The sequence below is a fragment of the Pristiophorus japonicus genome, chromosome 7 (genome assembly GCF_044704955.1).
Source record: "Pristiophorus japonicus isolate sPriJap1 chromosome 7, sPriJap1.hap1, whole genome shotgun sequence".
Lineage (NCBI taxonomy): Eukaryota > Metazoa > Chordata > Chondrichthyes > Pristiophoridae > Pristiophorus > Pristiophorus japonicus.
The window spans coordinates 138,356,079-138,373,962 of record NC_091983.1 but is presented as its reverse complement, the minus strand read 5'-3'; the positions used below and the strand labels follow the sequence as shown (position 1 = coordinate 138,373,962).

At 41.4% G+C, this 17,884-nt stretch overlaps 1 protein-coding gene across 1 annotated transcript; it reads right to left on the bottom strand.

Annotated features, from left to right (window-relative positions):
• Positions 1-5,945: 5,945 nt before the first annotated feature.
• Positions 5,946-17,833, bottom strand: LOC139266635 (zinc finger-containing ubiquitin peptidase 1-like). Its single transcript, XM_070884224.1, has 4 exons — positions 17,802-17,833; positions 11,762-11,925; positions 9,432-9,646; positions 5,946-6,797 (listed from the first exon to the last, which is right to left on the bottom strand). The coding sequence occupies exons 1-4, from the start codon at positions 17,831-17,833 to the stop codon at positions 6,750-6,752; spliced, it is 459 nt and encodes a 152-aa protein (XP_070740325.1). The 3' UTR covers positions 5,946-6,749.
• Positions 17,834-17,884: the final 51 nt, after the last annotated feature.

The following is a 17,884-nucleotide window of genomic DNA, read 5'->3' as shown; positions in this document are numbered from 1 at the left end:
TGCTGACCGCAGCTAAATGTACTGAACTGCTTTTGAATGTACTGTACAAATTTTTATATGAATAAAGTATATTTTGAAATTTTAAAAAACTCTGTCTGCGACAGAGAGAAGAAACCACCATCTACGAGCAAAGAGAGACTTGCTCATCGGGAGAAGCAGCGAGTAAGCCAGAGGGGTAACTGGTGAGCATTATCCCAGCCCACGCATTCTTAAGACCACAGTGTGAAGGGGTGTCCTAATCAAGCCTTGGGGTTTAGTGGGGAGGTTTCTGCATGGATCATAGGCAGATTCGGTGGTGCCCTATTGAGCCAAGCAGGGGTGTTTTAGTCATGGCTACTTTGTGATAGGGACCTGTTCAGATGGGCCAGGGTTGTGTGTTGTACTGTTTTTTTTTTTGTTTCACACCACCTGGGTGTGCTTTAACTTGAATAAAAGCATTGTGACGGTTGAGACCGAAAGGTCTGTCTATAACTGTGTATTCTGTTCACCACTATAATTCCCGGGTCTAAAACTGTTGTAAGGGGGATGATTCAAAACCACCAAGCGCAAAACCACTTAAACCCCAAGAAGGCTGCTCGACACTGCTCCCCAATTCTGTCAGATCCCAGCAACCTCCCAATACTGCCAGACTATGCCCCCAGACCCACCCCTCCTCCCATTTCAGAGGGCTCCCCACTCTGGAGGGTCACCCTCTAGCACTTACAAACCTCATGTCCACTGCCTGTGCTATCTCCAGGAAGTGAACACACAGATCTCCCAGTCTAGTGAGCTTTGGGATATGTGACACCATGGCCTTTAATGCAGCAACTGAATGCGGAATGATAAACTCGCTGTCCAGCGGTCCTTGGGGTTGTGCATCTTGTTGGGGACCGTACTTCCTCTGCACAGCCGGACACATCGGTCCCGCGGCAGACACCACCACTGGCTGCCCCCTTTCCTCAGCCTCAACTGCCTCTGAATTTAAATCTGCAGACTCGACCCTTTCTGCGGATGTCCCATACCCCTTTGGCTGGACCGGCTCTACCTGGCCGGAGACAGCCGAAAGTACGACGGAAACGCAATCCGATTTCCATTGTCCGCAGTATTTTGCTTTTGTAAATTTAGAACTTCATAAATTTGTTTTACACAAGGTGTAATAGAGCAATTAATAACTAATATTTATACAGAAAAAAAACTTGTGTTGTGTAACAGAGGGGCTGTGGAATTTTATAACACGGGAGGGGAGCCTCAGAAGCAAAAAGGTTGGGATCCCCTGTACTAAAGTACATTTACAATTATTTACAATCTATATTAATGACTTAGAAGAAGGGACTGAGTGTAACGTAGCCAAGTTTGCTGATGATACAAAGATGGGAGGAAAAGCAATGTGAGGAGGACACAAAAAATCTGCAAAAGGACATACACAGGCTAAGTGAGTGGGCAAAAATTTGCAGATGGAGTATAATGTTGGAAAGTGTGAGGTCATGCACTTTGGCAGAAAAAAATCAAAAAGCAAGTTATTATTTAAATGGAGAAAGATTGCAAAGTGCTGCATTACAGCAGGTCCTGGGGGTACTTGTGCATGAAATACAAAAGGTTAGTGTGCAGGTACAGCAAGTGATCAGGAAGGCCAATGGAATCTTGTCCTTTATTCCAAAGGAGATGGAGTATAAAAGCAGGGAAGTCTTGCTACAGCTGTACAGGGTATTGGTGAGGCCACACCTGGAATACTGTGCAGTTTTGGTTTCCATATTTAAGAAAGGATATACTTGCTTTGGAGGCAGTTCAGAGAAGGTTCACTAGGTTGATCCCGGAGATGAGGGGGTTGACTTATGAGGAAAGGTTGAGTAGTTTTGGCCTCTACTCATTGGAATTCAGAAGAATGAGAGGTGATCTTATCGAAATGTATAAGATTATGAGGGGGCTTGACAAGGTGGATGAAGAGAGGCTGTTTCCACTGATAGGGGATACTAGAACTAGAGGGCATAATCTTAGAGTAAGGTGCCACCCATTTAAAAATTAGATGAGGAGAAATTTCTTCTCTCAGAGGGTTGTGGATCTGTGGAATTCGCTGCCTCAGAGAGCTGTGGAAGCTGGGACATTGAATAAATTTAAGACCGAAATAGACAGTTTCTTAAACGATAAGGGAATAAGCGGTTATGGGGAGCGGGCAGGGAAGTGGACCCGAGTCCATGATCGGATCAGCAATGATCGTATTAAATGGCAGAGCAGGCTCGAGTGGCCGTATGGCCAACTCCAGCTCCTATTTCTTATGTTCTTATTACTTTGCCAGTGGACAACAAGAAGCAACATGACAAAGCCCTCACTTTTTTTCAAATGACAGGATTCGCAGAATTATAGTTGTCATTGATGGTGCCCTACTAGCCGTATGTGCTATCACCCAGGAGTGTGACAAACATGAATCACAACGGCTTTTATGTTCTGCTTGTGTGTGACCATCTGCACCATATTGTGCAGCTGATAAAAGAGGTGACAATGCAGCCCGATTGGTAGCAGTCAGTGCATTCAGGAGCGATTCCCTGGCAGCACTCATTTTAAATAATCATTTGATCACATTCCACTATGCCGCCATTATGTACAGATACCCAGCATACCAGTGGGTCCAGCATGATCCAGATCACCCAAGGCTGCCTTAGCTTATCAAGTAGACTGTAAGCATGCTGACACAATGTTTTTCATGCCTGGACATGTCTGTGGGTGTACAGTCTACAGTATAATCATTCCAAAGTTTCTTACTGCTCTATAATTTTGCAATTCCAAGAGACATCTAAGAACAGCTGGAGTGCTTCACTAAGAGGAGGAAACAGCAGAAATACCTCTGGCAGCTACAACAGCCATTTGGCAGAACATTTTACGGAACTGGACCCCACCAATGGGCCTCACATTTGCCCTTCTGGAGGCTGTTGTGCACCAACCATTTGGCCCATTGGCTGCCACAAACTCTAGGTCCGTACTAAGCAAAAGGACTGGGTTCCACCGGAATTTGTGGGTTCAGTGGTGTAGAGTTGCAAAATTCATGGGAAAACCCCTCCCTCCAGTGTTTGGACTCATTGGAAAGGAAATTTAATTTGGAACTATCAACCAGAAAGTTTGAAATCCTAAACTGCACATGGAAGAAACTACGGTCTTTAATCGAATTTGGGATTTTACAAGGCAGATTGGGTCCATGTGGGAAGGGCTAAGAACTAAAGGATACCTATCCTGCAAAGAAACCAGTTTTGAGTATTGAAACTGTCTGGGTATTGAAGCTAAAACAAATTGTCTGGGGAATTGTGTAAACTCGAAAACCCTTCTCCCCAGGAGACATTAACATAGCAACAATCAACCCAGAGATAGACAGCCATCACCCTGAGCAAGAAACCAATCCAGCATATACATAATGACAATGGCACATCCAGCCCGCATGGAAAACCCAGGCCTAGGCAGACATTGCAAATACCAAAGCTAATTTTTCCCATCAGGAAACAAATTTAAAAGATCAACACATCCGAGACAGGTTCACAATCTTGGGAGTACGCCAAAATATGATAAAGCGATATCAAGCCCACCAAAAATTAGAATCAGGGCTGATTTTGCGCGAAGATTAGAACAGCTTCAAAAGTATAACTGGGAGCCCTGTCTTAACACAATATGCTACGCCGTGCAATGCATCAGAGGGAGAAAGGAGACCGACCACCGTAGCAGTTTTAAACAAGCCTCGACGACACTACCAGGGCCACATTGCCCTGCTATCGAGAAGGAAGGAAGAACATCGCCATCGTGGCAGCAACCGACCACAGCCAACGTGGTACCAACGAAAACATCGCGATCAACCAACTTCGAAACAAGACTCCACAAAGAAGAAACCAAAGAATCTAAAGTTTCCACTCTACAATCTAAGTCCTGGTGAGCATAGTCCCTGTTTGCCTTGGAGTTTAACCTAGTCAGAGTTAGGCATTGGGAGGTGGGAGGTGTATTATTCTCGGTAACCCCTTTGATTGTGTGACATAGTGTTCTTTATTCAAGTGATTATAAGTTTGACATTGTATTTTCTTGTCCTTAATAAAATTGAAGTTCTTTGCACCAAACCAGTTGTCTCTTGCACTTTATCACATCCCCCAAATAAATCCAGAGTCGATAACCCAGGCAGTGGGAGCGATTCGAACCGCTCAGAAGGTCAAAGGTGAACCTGACCCCACACACCATCCCCTGCAGTGGGAGGGCAACTCATTTGCTTGTGACAGGAGGTTCTGTGCTTACAAGACAAATAGGATTTTCTCTAAAGTTACAGTGGGTGAACAGCAGAACGCCCAAGGAATTTCCGCTCCAATGTATGGATAGTAAGTGAATTACATGTTATTTTAGATATCAAGAATGTTATAGTACAAGGCCTAAATTTCCTTAATGTCCATGGCGGCATTATAGTGCCAGAAAATAATGCCATTTAACAAGTAGCATGGCAATTTCTTGCTGTAAGGATTTAGAAATTAACATCTTTCGCTGCCTACTTTACAATCATGCCTTGCATAGTCAAATAGACCTAGTTTAAACCTAAAAACTGCTAATGCATTGAGAGAACAAAGACTATTGGAACTTGTATAATCACATCAGGAGGTCATCATCAGATAAGAAACTGCTCGTATTTGTGATCACCTGAAACAATGGGAAAGACATACTGGTAAACAGATGGCCCCAATCACATTAAATGTCTGGGCTATGAATGCGCCATCGCATGTTCTTCTGATATGCCAAAGGAAATATAAAATTAACACCCTCCTCAAAAAAACAACCCTTGACCGCACTGTGCTTGCAACTATCGCCCCATCTCCAACCTCCCTTTCCTCTGCAAAGTCCTTGACCATGTTGTCGCCTCCCAAATCTGTGCCCGGCTTTCCCGGAACTCCATGTTTGAATCCCTTCAATCTGGTTTCCGCCCCGCCACAGTACTGAAACAGCTCTCATCAGAGTCACAAATGACATCCTTTGCGACTGTGACAAAGGTAAACTATCCCTCCTGAACCTTCTCGACCCTTCTGCAGCCTTTGACATGGTTGACCACTCCATCATCATCCTCCTCCAACACCTCTCCACCACCGTCCAGCTGGGTGGGACTGCACTCGCCTGGTTCCATTATTATCTATCTAATTGTAGCCAGAAAATCACCTGCAATGGCTTTCTCTTCCCACTTCCGCATCGTTACCTCTGGCGTCCCCCAAGAATCTATCGTTGGCCCCCTCCTATTTCTCATCTATATGTTGCCCCTTGGCGACATCATCCGAAAACACGGCATCAGTCTCCACACGTACGCTGATGACACCCAGCTCTACCTCAATACCACTTCTCTCGATCTCTCCATGGTCTCTAAATTTTCAGACTGATTGCCCTACGTCCAGTACTAATGAGCAGAAATTTTCTCCAATTAAATATTGGGAAGTCTTTTCCTTTCCGTCTATTCTTCTGAATTGTTAAACTTTAGTCCGGGGCTGGCAGCACTTCGACAGAGGCCTTGGGAGGGGGGGGGAAATTGCAAAAAACATTCACCTATTAAATCACTGAAAAAGAATTTAAAAAAATAAAAACTTTAACTTAACTTTTTTGCAGGTTACTTTTGCATACTTACCACTGCTGGCAGGGCTGCACCGACAGGTTTGACCTAGTCGGTATTCTGGGCACAGAGTACGGGCCGGAGAGAGCCGAAAGTACGACGGTAACACAATCCGCGCCGCTGCACGCGTTTCACGTCGGCACACCTTTCCCCGGTGGTACATGGAAGCGCCGCCGCAAAAGCATGCCCGAGGATCCCACTGAACGGGTATTCGCCGCGGCAGGTCAAATCGCGGCGAAAACCCGGTTGCAAAGTCGCCGAAAATCCAGCCCCATGTGTTCACATGTGGAACACCAGACTTGAAATTCAAACTGTATGGTTTTGGAAGGTGAAGACAGTAACAAATGCAAATACAAAAATGTAAATTAATCCAAAATGTTTATTTGTATATTATACAGATGCAATGAAAAACTAAAATAATTAAATAACTTTTCGGTTCTTGGACCATATTTTCAAGTTCACTTGTTTACCATATTATGCAATGTAGAAAAAGTACAAAACTTACACACAAGCAAACTGAAGTATTCAAGACTGGCTATGTTTATCCATACTCATTATAGACCACAATCTGCTACAGCTGAACATACTGCTTATATCTGCACAAAGAAGTATAAGTATCGCTACCATTTCCACTCGCAAGCAATGCAGGGCTAAAATCAACATCCTTTGACAGTAAGAAAATGGCAATTTGAATGACACTCATCAGACTCTTAAAGATGCTTATATATGCTCATCAGTAAGCGTGATACTTGTTACAGATAGTTGCAACCAATGTTCCCTCTAATTTTTGGGGGTGCCTTGTGGCCTCCTTAACGGACTGTGTGGCCCATTCAAAATTCCACGCATGCGCGTGCTTTCGCTTTAAAAGCCAGTGAGCTGGCCACATGGGAGCTGGAAAGCGCTGCCTGGCCACACGGCTTAAAGGGAACATTGGTTGCAATCCATTTTAACCAGCATGGGTAACACTGCCACTGTTTGAAATAGCACCCTGTGAGGGATAAAAGTCAAGTTAAATATCTAAGGTCTCATATTAAACATCATCATTTAAAAATTCAAAGATCAAAGATGTACAAACTGGGATTTACACTTGACCCAAGTAAAGGGGTATGTCAAGAACTTGAACCTGAAAAATCTTGCATTTTAAATCCAAGTACAGAGAATTCCACTACGGCACCTTTTCTGCTGTCAGCACTGCAGATGCATGTTTACGAGCCTGCAAGAAAACCAAGATAGAGCAAACATTGTGACGAATCAGAGGTAGATCTTATATATTTAAATTTTGTAACTAAACAATTATCCAATTATTACAATTTGAAGGCAAGGTTATATCTGTGGCTAGGTTATGATCATAACTTTCATCTTTACAATCATACACAAGACTATACAAACAAGTTTTGCAAAGGAACTTCCCCAGATTTATCTGCTATGCATTCTTTCTTTTCAACCATACAGGTCAGTTGTTGTGAACAGATGTAGCTTTACGGAAAAACGTACTACGTTACTCATTTTGAATGCAGAAGGACAAACGATAAAGAAAATACAACCTACATTTCTAAAGCACTTTACTTATCTGAAGATGCTGTAGAGCAGTTAATGTTTTTCTTCCTGCCTGCTGTCCAACAAGGGGTGTGGGGGGGGGGGGGGCGGAGAGGGTAGCTGGCATGTTCAAAGAGAATGGTTTTGAGAAAAAAATTGAAAGCAGAGACGGGAGTGGCAAGTCAGAGAAATCCAAGAAAGAAAAAAGAAAGACTTGCATTTATTTAGCATCTTTCACAACCACCGGACATCTCAAAGTGCTTTACAGTCAATGAAGTACTTTTGGAGTGTAGGTACTGTTATAATGTAGGATAGGGGCAGTTTAAGCATGTGGCTGCAAGACGACAATCCAAAAGGTGGTGCAAAGAACAAGAAGTGATTGGGGAAATTGATGGGAGTCAAGCTCAAAATTACATAGCTGCTGGAAGGAACCAAAAAGACTGACTTTGTTTTTGGGTACATTAAGGCTCACGGCTTCTATCTTTTTGCTTTATATGCTGACATTGTCAATGGCTTTCATTCCTCAGGCATCATCCATCATCCATTTTTCCATCAAAACCACCATTAACTGTTTCTCAAAGAACCCACCTTTGACCATCCATCCTCTCCACCGACCACCCATCTCCTAGCCTTCTTTTCCAAGCATGTTGTCAATTCCAAACTCCTCACCCATTTCAAAACTCCCTGTTCAAATCCCTCTAGTCGAGCAATCATCCTTCTCAGAGCACCAAAACAACCTGAGCTAAAGTCACAAATGACATTCTCTGCAATTATAACTGGAATGCATTATTCCTCCTCATCCTCCTTGACATTTGATATAGTTGACCATACCATCCTCCTCCAAAGCCTCTGTTGTCCAGCTCCATAGGACTGTTCTTGCATGGTTTCATTCTTACCTACCAAACACCGTGCATCTCTAGCAAGCATTTCTCTTTCCTCCCTTACAACATTACCCCCAGAATATCCCAAAATTTATCCTCAGCTCTCTCATCTTCCTTGAAAAGGGCGAGGCCGAGAGCGGAGCACGAGGAAAGGGTGGGTTGTGAGTGGCATGGGAGAAAAAAGTGACATCACAGCACAAGGAAGGACGACAGGGTTAAGTTGCAGGTAAATATTTAACTTAATTTACCTGTAGCCTCAGAATAAGAGGTCGGCCATTTACTTAGATGAGGAGAAATCTCTTCACTCAAAGGGCTGTGAATCTTTGGAACTCTCTACCCCCAGAGAGATGTGGATGCTCAGTCGTTGAATATATTCAAGACAGAGCTCAACAGATTTTTGGATCTGAAGAGAATCAAGGGATTATGGGAACAGTGCAGGAAGATGGAGTGAGATGGTAGATCAGCCATATGAATGGCAGAACAGGCTCGGAGGTTATGTTCTTATCAACATGTTGCAACTTTGTGACATTAGCCACAGGCATCAGGTCAGCGGTTCCGTTAGCTCTGTTTGACTGCTTATCCGACAACAAATCTTGGATGTACTACAACTTCCAACAGCTCAACATAAAGAAGGTGAGGCCGTATTCTTGGGACTTTGCCAGAAACTTAAGGGAGCGAGATAAAAGAAACAGGCAGAAAAACTATTTTATTTTTTTCTTCTGAGGGAATGAGACTCCACACTTATAAAATATTTTTTTCAGGGCCGGAGAGGTTGTTCACTTATCAGGCTGTTAAAAACTCACTTACTCCTGAATGCACCTGCCCTAATGTTTTCAGCCATTTTTAGAGCAGAGCTAGTAGGCAATTACAACAAGTTCACGTCATTATAGTCATTTCAATGCAAGTCTATCGGCGAGGACTGCAACAGCACACTCTGTGGAGGAGCAGGGTATCTCTGACAGAAACTTCTGGATTTCCATGTGTGTACTCCAGAAGTTGCTGTTAGATTCCTCCATTATAACGGTGATAGTCTCACCGTTATTCCTATCGCAAATGATGGGCCAATGTTTTCTGCCATGGAAGCATTATTTATGTTTGGGTATCAATAAAGTGGCAGTTATTTGTAGGGAGTACTCTAATATTTGTGGGGAAAAAGCTTGAAAATCTTTGGTGGAACAGATTATCAGACATGCTTTTTTTTCTGCTAATAATTGATAAAAAAGTTATTTTGTGTTATGTTAACAAGATTTCAAATGGTATAGCCAAGAGATATTTTCTATTCCTTAAGGCTGAAAAATATCTCAACACTATCCAGTTAGTAAAAGTAAATTAGAAAACATGTACCGAACCAAAACATTCCTTTAAAAAGAATGACATTTTGACTTGCTGCATAGAACACACTGTTTTAAGGCTAGAAAAAAGTCACTTACATTTTTCTCTTCCACTGATAGAAGACCATTTACTGCCACTATCTGATACTGTTTATGCTTCATACTTCCAATAAACCTACGAATCATTCTCAGATTGACTCCAGTCACATCACGACGCAAAAGTTTCTGCATTTCTTGGTTGCCAGGATCAAAAATCAAAAGACAAAGCGTTCCATTATTCCGTTCTTCTAGGCCTACAATAGTCCGACTGTGACCTAAAGTTTCAAAGATTAATAGATTACTTTATTTCAAAAACAGGTTTTGAACTCCCAACAAATTAGCCTCAAACTATAAGCATAAAGACTTTCAGCAATGGGTTCAAAATGTACATTTTGAACACATTAAAAACTCAGTCAAATTGAAGAGTTTTAAAAATAACAAATTAATCTCCTGTTCACTTGGCTATTTAATTCAATGTTCTTTATAGAATTACATACTTTTCACCGGTGTTTTCGCCTAATAGAGGTCTTTAAAATTATGAAAGATTTTGATAGAATGGATAGAGAGAGAATGTCTCCACTTGTGAGGAAGAGCATAACTAGAGGCCATCAATATAAGTTAGCCACCAAGAAATCCAATAAGGAATTCAGAAGAAACTTCTTTACCCAAAGAGTGGTGAGAATGTGGAACTTGCTAACACAGGGAGTGGCTGAAGCAAATAGTATCGATGCATTTAAGGGGAGGCTATACAAGTATATTAGGGAGAAGGGAATAGAGGGTTATGCTGATAGATTTAGATTAGAGAAAGACGGGAGGAGGCTTAAGTGGAACATAAATGTCGGCATGGACTGGTTGGGCCGAATGGCCTGTTTCTGTGCCGTATGTCAGATGTAATCCTGTGTGTTACTTTGGTACATTTATCGGATTCATTTTCAGCATCTCTCTCTTATATGCAAGAAACCCTTGAAATTATCCACAATTTATTATTTAATACAGTACTGTATCCAAATGTTGCCAAAAAATAGTAGACTGCCAGAAATCAGAATGCATAAACATCAGAAACAAGAAACGCTCCGATGAAAGTATAAATCATTTTAAGGATTAAAAATTAACTTCAAATGCTTCCTTAGAATCTGCATTAACAACTGCAGATAGTGGGTTCTGGGCTGAAAGAGTTTACCTGACATACATCACAGCACAGTTTTCTCAATTTTAGTTCTGACTGGAGATCTGCACTCTATAGTGGGGGTGGAGGAAAGAGGTAGAATAAATTGGGAATTTGCACAACCTCATACAACATTGTATTGTGAAGGACTGCGAGAGACTGTTTATTTTATTCTACTTGCAGATCACATTAGTATGACAGCAATGCATTTTCTGGCTTTCAAAGGAGACAGGAGAACTCCCATAAAATATACAGTGGTTTATATATCGCAGTTAGGGGTTTAGCAGTAATTCTGGGAATTGTGACCAATACACAGTACATACAAGTTTGAAGATTTCCGATTATTGTAGCCTTGGCCTGCTTATGGAGACTGCCTTTTTGCCATGTCCACAAAATAGAGACGTGTTGGGCATAAGCCTGAACTGTAACAATTACTTAACCATCAACTGCAAAAAAAACCCTCAGGATCGGTAGGAATAAACCATATAATCTGAATGGTTGGTTAACTCTCAAATGCATTCAAAGCATGTGAACATCACACTTAGATATCATCTTGTACATTTATGTTGCATGCCAGCAGAGATACAAAATAAAATTGTTTTCTGCAATGCATATTTGCACGCAACCCTTTCTCACCTCGTGAGTATTTGTACAAAACATAGGAGAACAAGCAGAAACCAGTGATTTCAATGCATAAACCATGATTTCCTGTATTCTTTGCTATAAAAGCTGAACCATCATTATAGTTGATGGTACCACAAATAGTTCTACATATTGTGAAGACCCCATGTCATCATCATCATCATAATAGGCAGTCCCTCAGAATCGAGGAAGACTTGCTAAGCACCAGATAGAAGATTCTTCCATTTCTTCAAACATGGTTAGCTATATAGAACATTTATTTAATAATAACCTGCAATAATACAACTCGGCAATTGTAAGCAAACTTTTGCTTTCCAACTCTCTTATTGCTCCCCACAGAATCTTCTGGCAGTGGACTTATATACCCAAATTCCCTCTCGCCTCCCCCAGGGATGGACGGACGACAATTCCACCTTCCTACAACCCAGACCATAGGGTCATTACCATATGTCTGTATGCATAAAAAGGTGTACACTTTCCTAGCTTCTCCCTGTACATCAAGCATACATCACTGTGGTCACTGTGAGAAGCACTGAAAGGAAGCTGGGAAACACTAATAATCATATCAGCTTTGTTTTTTTACCTTGGTGTTGTAGATAGATTGGTGACTTGTTTGTCCATACAACCCTGGGTTGTAAATGTAGCCCTGCATCTCTGCCTGAAGAATAGTATTGCCGCAGCCATTCAAACAAACGAGGATGTGTGTCTGATGGTCCAGTGGGATGGTGAAAATCAACAATTTGACACCTAGAGAACACAGATGGATTAAAGCCAACCAAAATGATCAGTTTCAACTTATTCTAACACCACCGAGAAAACATGTTTGGTCGGTTGATTATTCTCCAGCGATGTTCTCGGCGAGCTATCAGCCCGGCGATGTGCGAAAGTTGGGCTGGACGATGTGCCGGCGATGTCCCGAAAGTTGGGCTGGGCGACATGCGCTGACCTCAGCGATCAGCTCGGCAATGTGAACCGAAAGTCAGGAGGATAATTTTTTGCCGATGATCCATCATGAATTCCAAAATGAGCGATGAAAGGCTGTTTTGGCAATGTGAAGTGGAAAATCTAGCTCATGGTTAGTGCGTGCAAAGGTTCTGATGGCACCTAAAATATGTGAATGACCCACTAAGGTGTGCCAGGGTTGTTGATAGCTCGCAAATTGCACTACTTTTGTGAAGTGTTCTTATTTCAAGTTTCCACACAAGCTAATTTGCATATCGCCAAATGTAAAATCTGCCATAAACCAGCACAATCGGGCAGCGCTTTAGAATGATTTATTTTAAAATTTGCTTTAAAACATATTCCCTGATGTATTTAAGAGTGGTAACTTGGTGCAGTTTAATTAATACAGGTGAAAATGTGTTTATCACACAAAATAAGCATTTTAAATCAGAGTGTCCGGTCCACCACCTGTGAGCAATGTTCCCTCTAATTTTTTTGTGCACTGAGTATACTCCTTTGAGCATGATCTTTTCGTCCAACATTTTTACACCAACAACAACAGCAACCACTTAAATGCATAATGCCATATTGCCTCCCGACCATCTCAAATCATGAAAAAATCAGACTAGGTTCTATACAAGTTTAACATAACCTCTCTGCTTTTGAATTCTATTCTTCCAGAAATAAACCCCAGTATTTTATTTGCACTTTTATGGCTTTTTTAACCTGCATAGTTACTTTTAATGATTTGTGATACTATACCCCTAGATCCCTTTGCACCTCTACCCCATTTTAGTCTAAAGGAGTAGGTGGCCTCCTTATTCCTCCTACCAAAATGCACCACCTCACACTTATCTACATTGAAATTCATTTTTCATTTACATGCCCATTCTGCAAAGTAGGCGATGGAGCCTGTCGGACGGTTCCCAGAGCAGACTGTCGAACTCGTTTGGCAGAATGTCTCATCGCCAGAACTTTCACACAAGCACCAAGGCGTAGCTTGGTTGGCGGTGAGAAGGGCCCTACCCGTTAGATCCTTCATGCACAGCCGGGGTTTCAGAGACACGGCACTCTGCCCCCGAGTTGGCTGTGGTGCAGACGAGACTGTCATCCATCTCCTTTGGGACTGCCCGTTTGCAAGGCAGGTCTGGAAGGAGATGCAGTGGTTGCTGTCGAGGTTCATCCCAATCAGCTCCGTAACACAGGACTCTGTGCTCTACGGACTGTTCCCAGGGACACACGCCGAGACAGACATCATCTGCTGCTGGAGAGCCATCAACTCGGTGAAAGACGCACTTGGGTCTTGCCGAAACTTGCTGGTCTTCCAGAGCAAGGAGATGTGCAAGTCTGCGTGTTGCAGACTGGCGCAATGCAAGATCCAGGAATACATGCTGAGGGACGCACTAAAAATTGGTGCAGTCGCCGCAAAGGCACGGTGAGGAAGAGCCACAGTTTAAAGCCCTTCTGCCACGGTAAACCCAGGGGCTGGAATCAGTATAAAACTCCCCTCGGGCTGTACTTGTAAACTTTTGTATACATAGAGCACCATGATCTGAAAATACCTATGCAGTGCCATGTATAATGCAAGTTCAGCAACTGTTTAGTAATGCATGTTGTAAAGAAATGTAACTGTACCCTCACCCGTTCTGTGTACTGTATAGTGCCACATGTAACGTAATTTGATGACTATTATAATGTATCCTGGATTGTACTGAATTGTACCTTGAAATGTAAAGCAAGCAAATGTATTGAACGGAACTGCGGTCAGCATCCAAATGTATTGTATGGAATTGCTGACCGCATCCAAATGTACTGAACTGCCTTCCAATGTATCGTGCAAATTTTTATATGAATAATGTATATATTTTGAAATGTAAAAAAAATTCTGCAAGTTTGTTTACGGTAAAATTAACATCATTTTCTCGTTTTTTTCCGGCTTTAAACAATTCACAATTTTTTTTTTAAATTCTCATGTTTTTGTTTCTGAGAAAAGTAACCTTTGTTGCCCTCGGGCGGTTTAAATTCTTCAGCAGACAGATGTGCTAATTGGGTTGGCCTGTAGAAAGTGAGGTGCCTCAACATTTCTAAAAATATAAACCTGATGCCAGAATTTTGATTTTCAAAACTAAGCTCCAATTTTCCCGATTTATTATGTCATTAAGGTTTTTATTAACTTTCTTCAGCATCAAGACTAAAACCACAAATCCATCCCTGGTGCAATATTGGACTTAGAACCCTTTGGAAATGTTAAGGCACCTCACTTTCTACAGGCCAACCCAATTAGCAAATAAAAGTTAGTTAAACTTGTGTTAATCACTCTTCTGCTAAAATGCTTCCTTGCTTCACCTAATGATTGAAAGCTTGATCTTACAAACCCATCTGCAGGAGAATCATTTTATTGTAAAAAGCGGTTAGACGTACAGCTCAAAATTCACACAAACTCATTTCTCATTTCCTCTCCTAAAACATATCACTGCCATCTGACAGCAACAAAGTCCCTTCTTACTCTCCTGTTGCAGGTAAAACTTGCAACTCACTCACCTGTAACAAGTTTAATAAGATGAGATACACATGGTTAGCTATCGATCTCGCCCACTGATTTTTAAACTTCCCATAGCAGTGGCTGGCTGCACTGAGCTTGCCCTGCTCCAATTTGCCCGGTCAGGAATGGTCCCGTTCCAATTTGACCCTCTGGGAGCGGGAAGTTTGTGAAACAGGCCTCTTGGCACCAAAGGAGAAGGAGGGACACAATGCCCTCATCACCATATGAAAGCAAGATATTGCAGATTTTAGAATCTGAAATAAAAATGGAAAATGCTGGAAATCTCAGTGGGTCAGGCAGCATCTGAAGACAGAGTTAACGTTTCAGATCGATGACCCTTCGGCAGAACTGGCAAAAGTTCGACATGTAACAGATTCTGAAGGAAGTGCAAGGGACACTGAAAGGGGAAGGGGAAGAAAGAACAAAAGGGAAGGTATATGAATGGATGGAAGGCAGGAGAGATTTGTCTTGTATTTACTCTTTACAGCCACCAGAGGGCTCATCCCCTGGAGTCCCAAGGGATCCCATAATCACTTGGGAGCACAGGTAGTTACTGAGGCTTCTCAGGTTGGAGAGGCACTCTGGAGACCTGCGATAAAAGACAAAGGTCACACTTTGAGCTCACAGTGTTCAGTCTGACTCTTTCTCCATACACAATTTGAGACAAAATGGATGATGGGACAAATTGAGACGGTAATGGCACAAGTTAGGAAACAAAAGATGAGTCTAGATAGGGTGTGAATGGCAGAATAATTACCAGCTGCCATAGGAAACAGATAAAAATAAAAAGGGGGGTGGTTTTATAAAAAAGAGTAAAGGGAATAAAATGTGGGCAGAGGTTATGGTCTGAAATTGTTGAACTCGATGTTGAGTCCAGAAAGCTGTAAAGTGCTAAACGAAAGATGAGGTGCTGTTCCTTGAGCGTGCATTGAGCTTCATTGGAACAGTATAGGAGGCCGAGGACGGAGAGATCAGAGTGGAGTGGAGCGTAGAATTAAAGTGACAGGCGACCGGAAGCTCAGGGTCGCGCTTATGGAGTGAATGGAGGTGTTCCGCAAAGCGGTCACCCAATCTGCGTTTGGCCTCCCAATGTAGATGAGACCACATCGTGAGCAGCAAATACAGTATACTAAATTGAAAGAACAAGTAAATTGCTGTTTCACCTGGATCCCTCATCACCATGGCACCTGGCTGAGCGCAGCTCCTTTACAGCTTCTGCCTGCAGCATGTGGAACTTCCCAGAGCATGACTCATTTGGTCATTTCACAGAGCATGATCACGTGGTCGCTGCACCAACTATTTTGTTGATTTTCAATTGGGTTTGTCTCTGAGATCGCAAGACTCGCAGACGAGTCCGTCTGCATTCAGGATCATTGTGTATTGAGCCCCAACCCACTATAGCTGTCCCGTCAGTCCAGTTCTCTGCACAGCATTTAATTTGAAGTATACACGAGTTTAAGGACATTCAGTTACGCACCTAATAGAGAATAGTGCCTGTGAGTAACCCGATTTTTAAATAAATGAAAATGACTTTTTTAAAAACTATTCGGAACCATTTACAAGTTATGTTGGTGTACAGTTGTCAGTTTCTTAGTAAATTAAGAAAATAACTATATGCAAAAGCTTTAAAAAATGTACCTATTAGTGTCTTTGCGCCTAAAAGAACCAGCTTAATTTTAAGAGCCACCTTGTAAGGGCTAGCAACGATCACAATTATCAATAATATTGCAATGTTGATGAATTTGAAATTTGATCTAGGGGCATGGCTCATTTTGTGGGCGGGGCCAGCTTCTAGCCAGTGGCGTAACTAGAGGATGTGGGCCCCAATGCAAACATATAAAATAACTTTATTTAGATATAATTTAAATACAGATGTTTGAAGTTGTATTTTTATAAATAAAATATAGAGCATAGACTTTTATTAATTAACAACTGTTGCATTAAATTTTCCATCTGAAAGAAAATAGTTTAAAAATGTTTTTACAAAATAAATAGGGTTTTCGGTCCGATTTCGCTTTTGTTTGGTTCAATTTTGTCAAAATATTTCCTTATCTTAAAAACTAATTATTTAATAAAAAATTCATTTCAATTTCGCTTTTGTTCGGTTTAATTTCACTTACTCTAAAAATGAACTCTGAAACAAATCAACATTCAACTCCAACAACTCATCAAAAATAACTAATGAACGACGAGAAACAATAATAAAAAATCATAACAATGGAAAGTTTCTGAAATTGCAGCATACGAGGGATTATCTTGAGGTACAGTGAGAAGTATTATAAAAAGATACTTAGCAACAGGAATAGTGGAAAAATCGTTAAACGGTACCCGATAGCGAAGAGTCCCTCTTAACCAAGGTGGAAGAAAGGCTTTAGTGATATAACATTAGGGGGATTGTGGTGGGTATTACCGCAACATGAAAAGATATATTAGGATGTCTTGAAACAGAAGCCACATTAATTAAAACATTACTTATTATATATTATATTACTATTCGAATTATATAGTTATTTAAAATTTAACAAAATTGAATCAAACAATTATTAAATAATTCATTTTTAGAGGTTAGGGAATTTTGAGGAGAAATTTAACCCAACAGAAGCAAAATTGAACTGAATTTTTTTATTAAATAATTAGTTTTTAAGATAAGGAAATATTTAGGCGAAATTGAACTGAACAAAAGCGAAATAGGACGGAAAACCCTATAAAATGAAAAGTTTGAGGGAAAAAATCCTAAAGTTCAAGGGCCTCCTTCAGGCGAGGGACCCAATGCCACTGCATTGGCTGCATTGGTGTAGTTACGCCACTGCCTCCAGCATGATGTTTTATGAACTAGTGCAAATGATCACGGAAACTCAGTTTGCGCTGGATATAATTTGTGCATGAAATTCTGTGGTCTTTCACGCTGGTTTGGCTAATTTCAGGTGAACCTAGTGGAAACCCCAGGTCTGTGTCTCGATGATCTCAAACAGTAAGTTTATCTAGATCCCAGACATGGTGTCTCCAATGGGTCACAATATTTTGTCCCAGTAAATGCAGCCTGAGTCACATGGTTTCCAAGAAATGTTGATCTGTCAAGAAATGTTGACAGACCCATATTTTGTGTCTGTCTTCACAGTAGAAGCCATGAAGAACATACCAGATTGTGGGGAACGAAGAGTCTGCTAACATCGAGGAATTTAAAGTAATTAATATTAGTAAAGATAAAATACTGAGAAATTA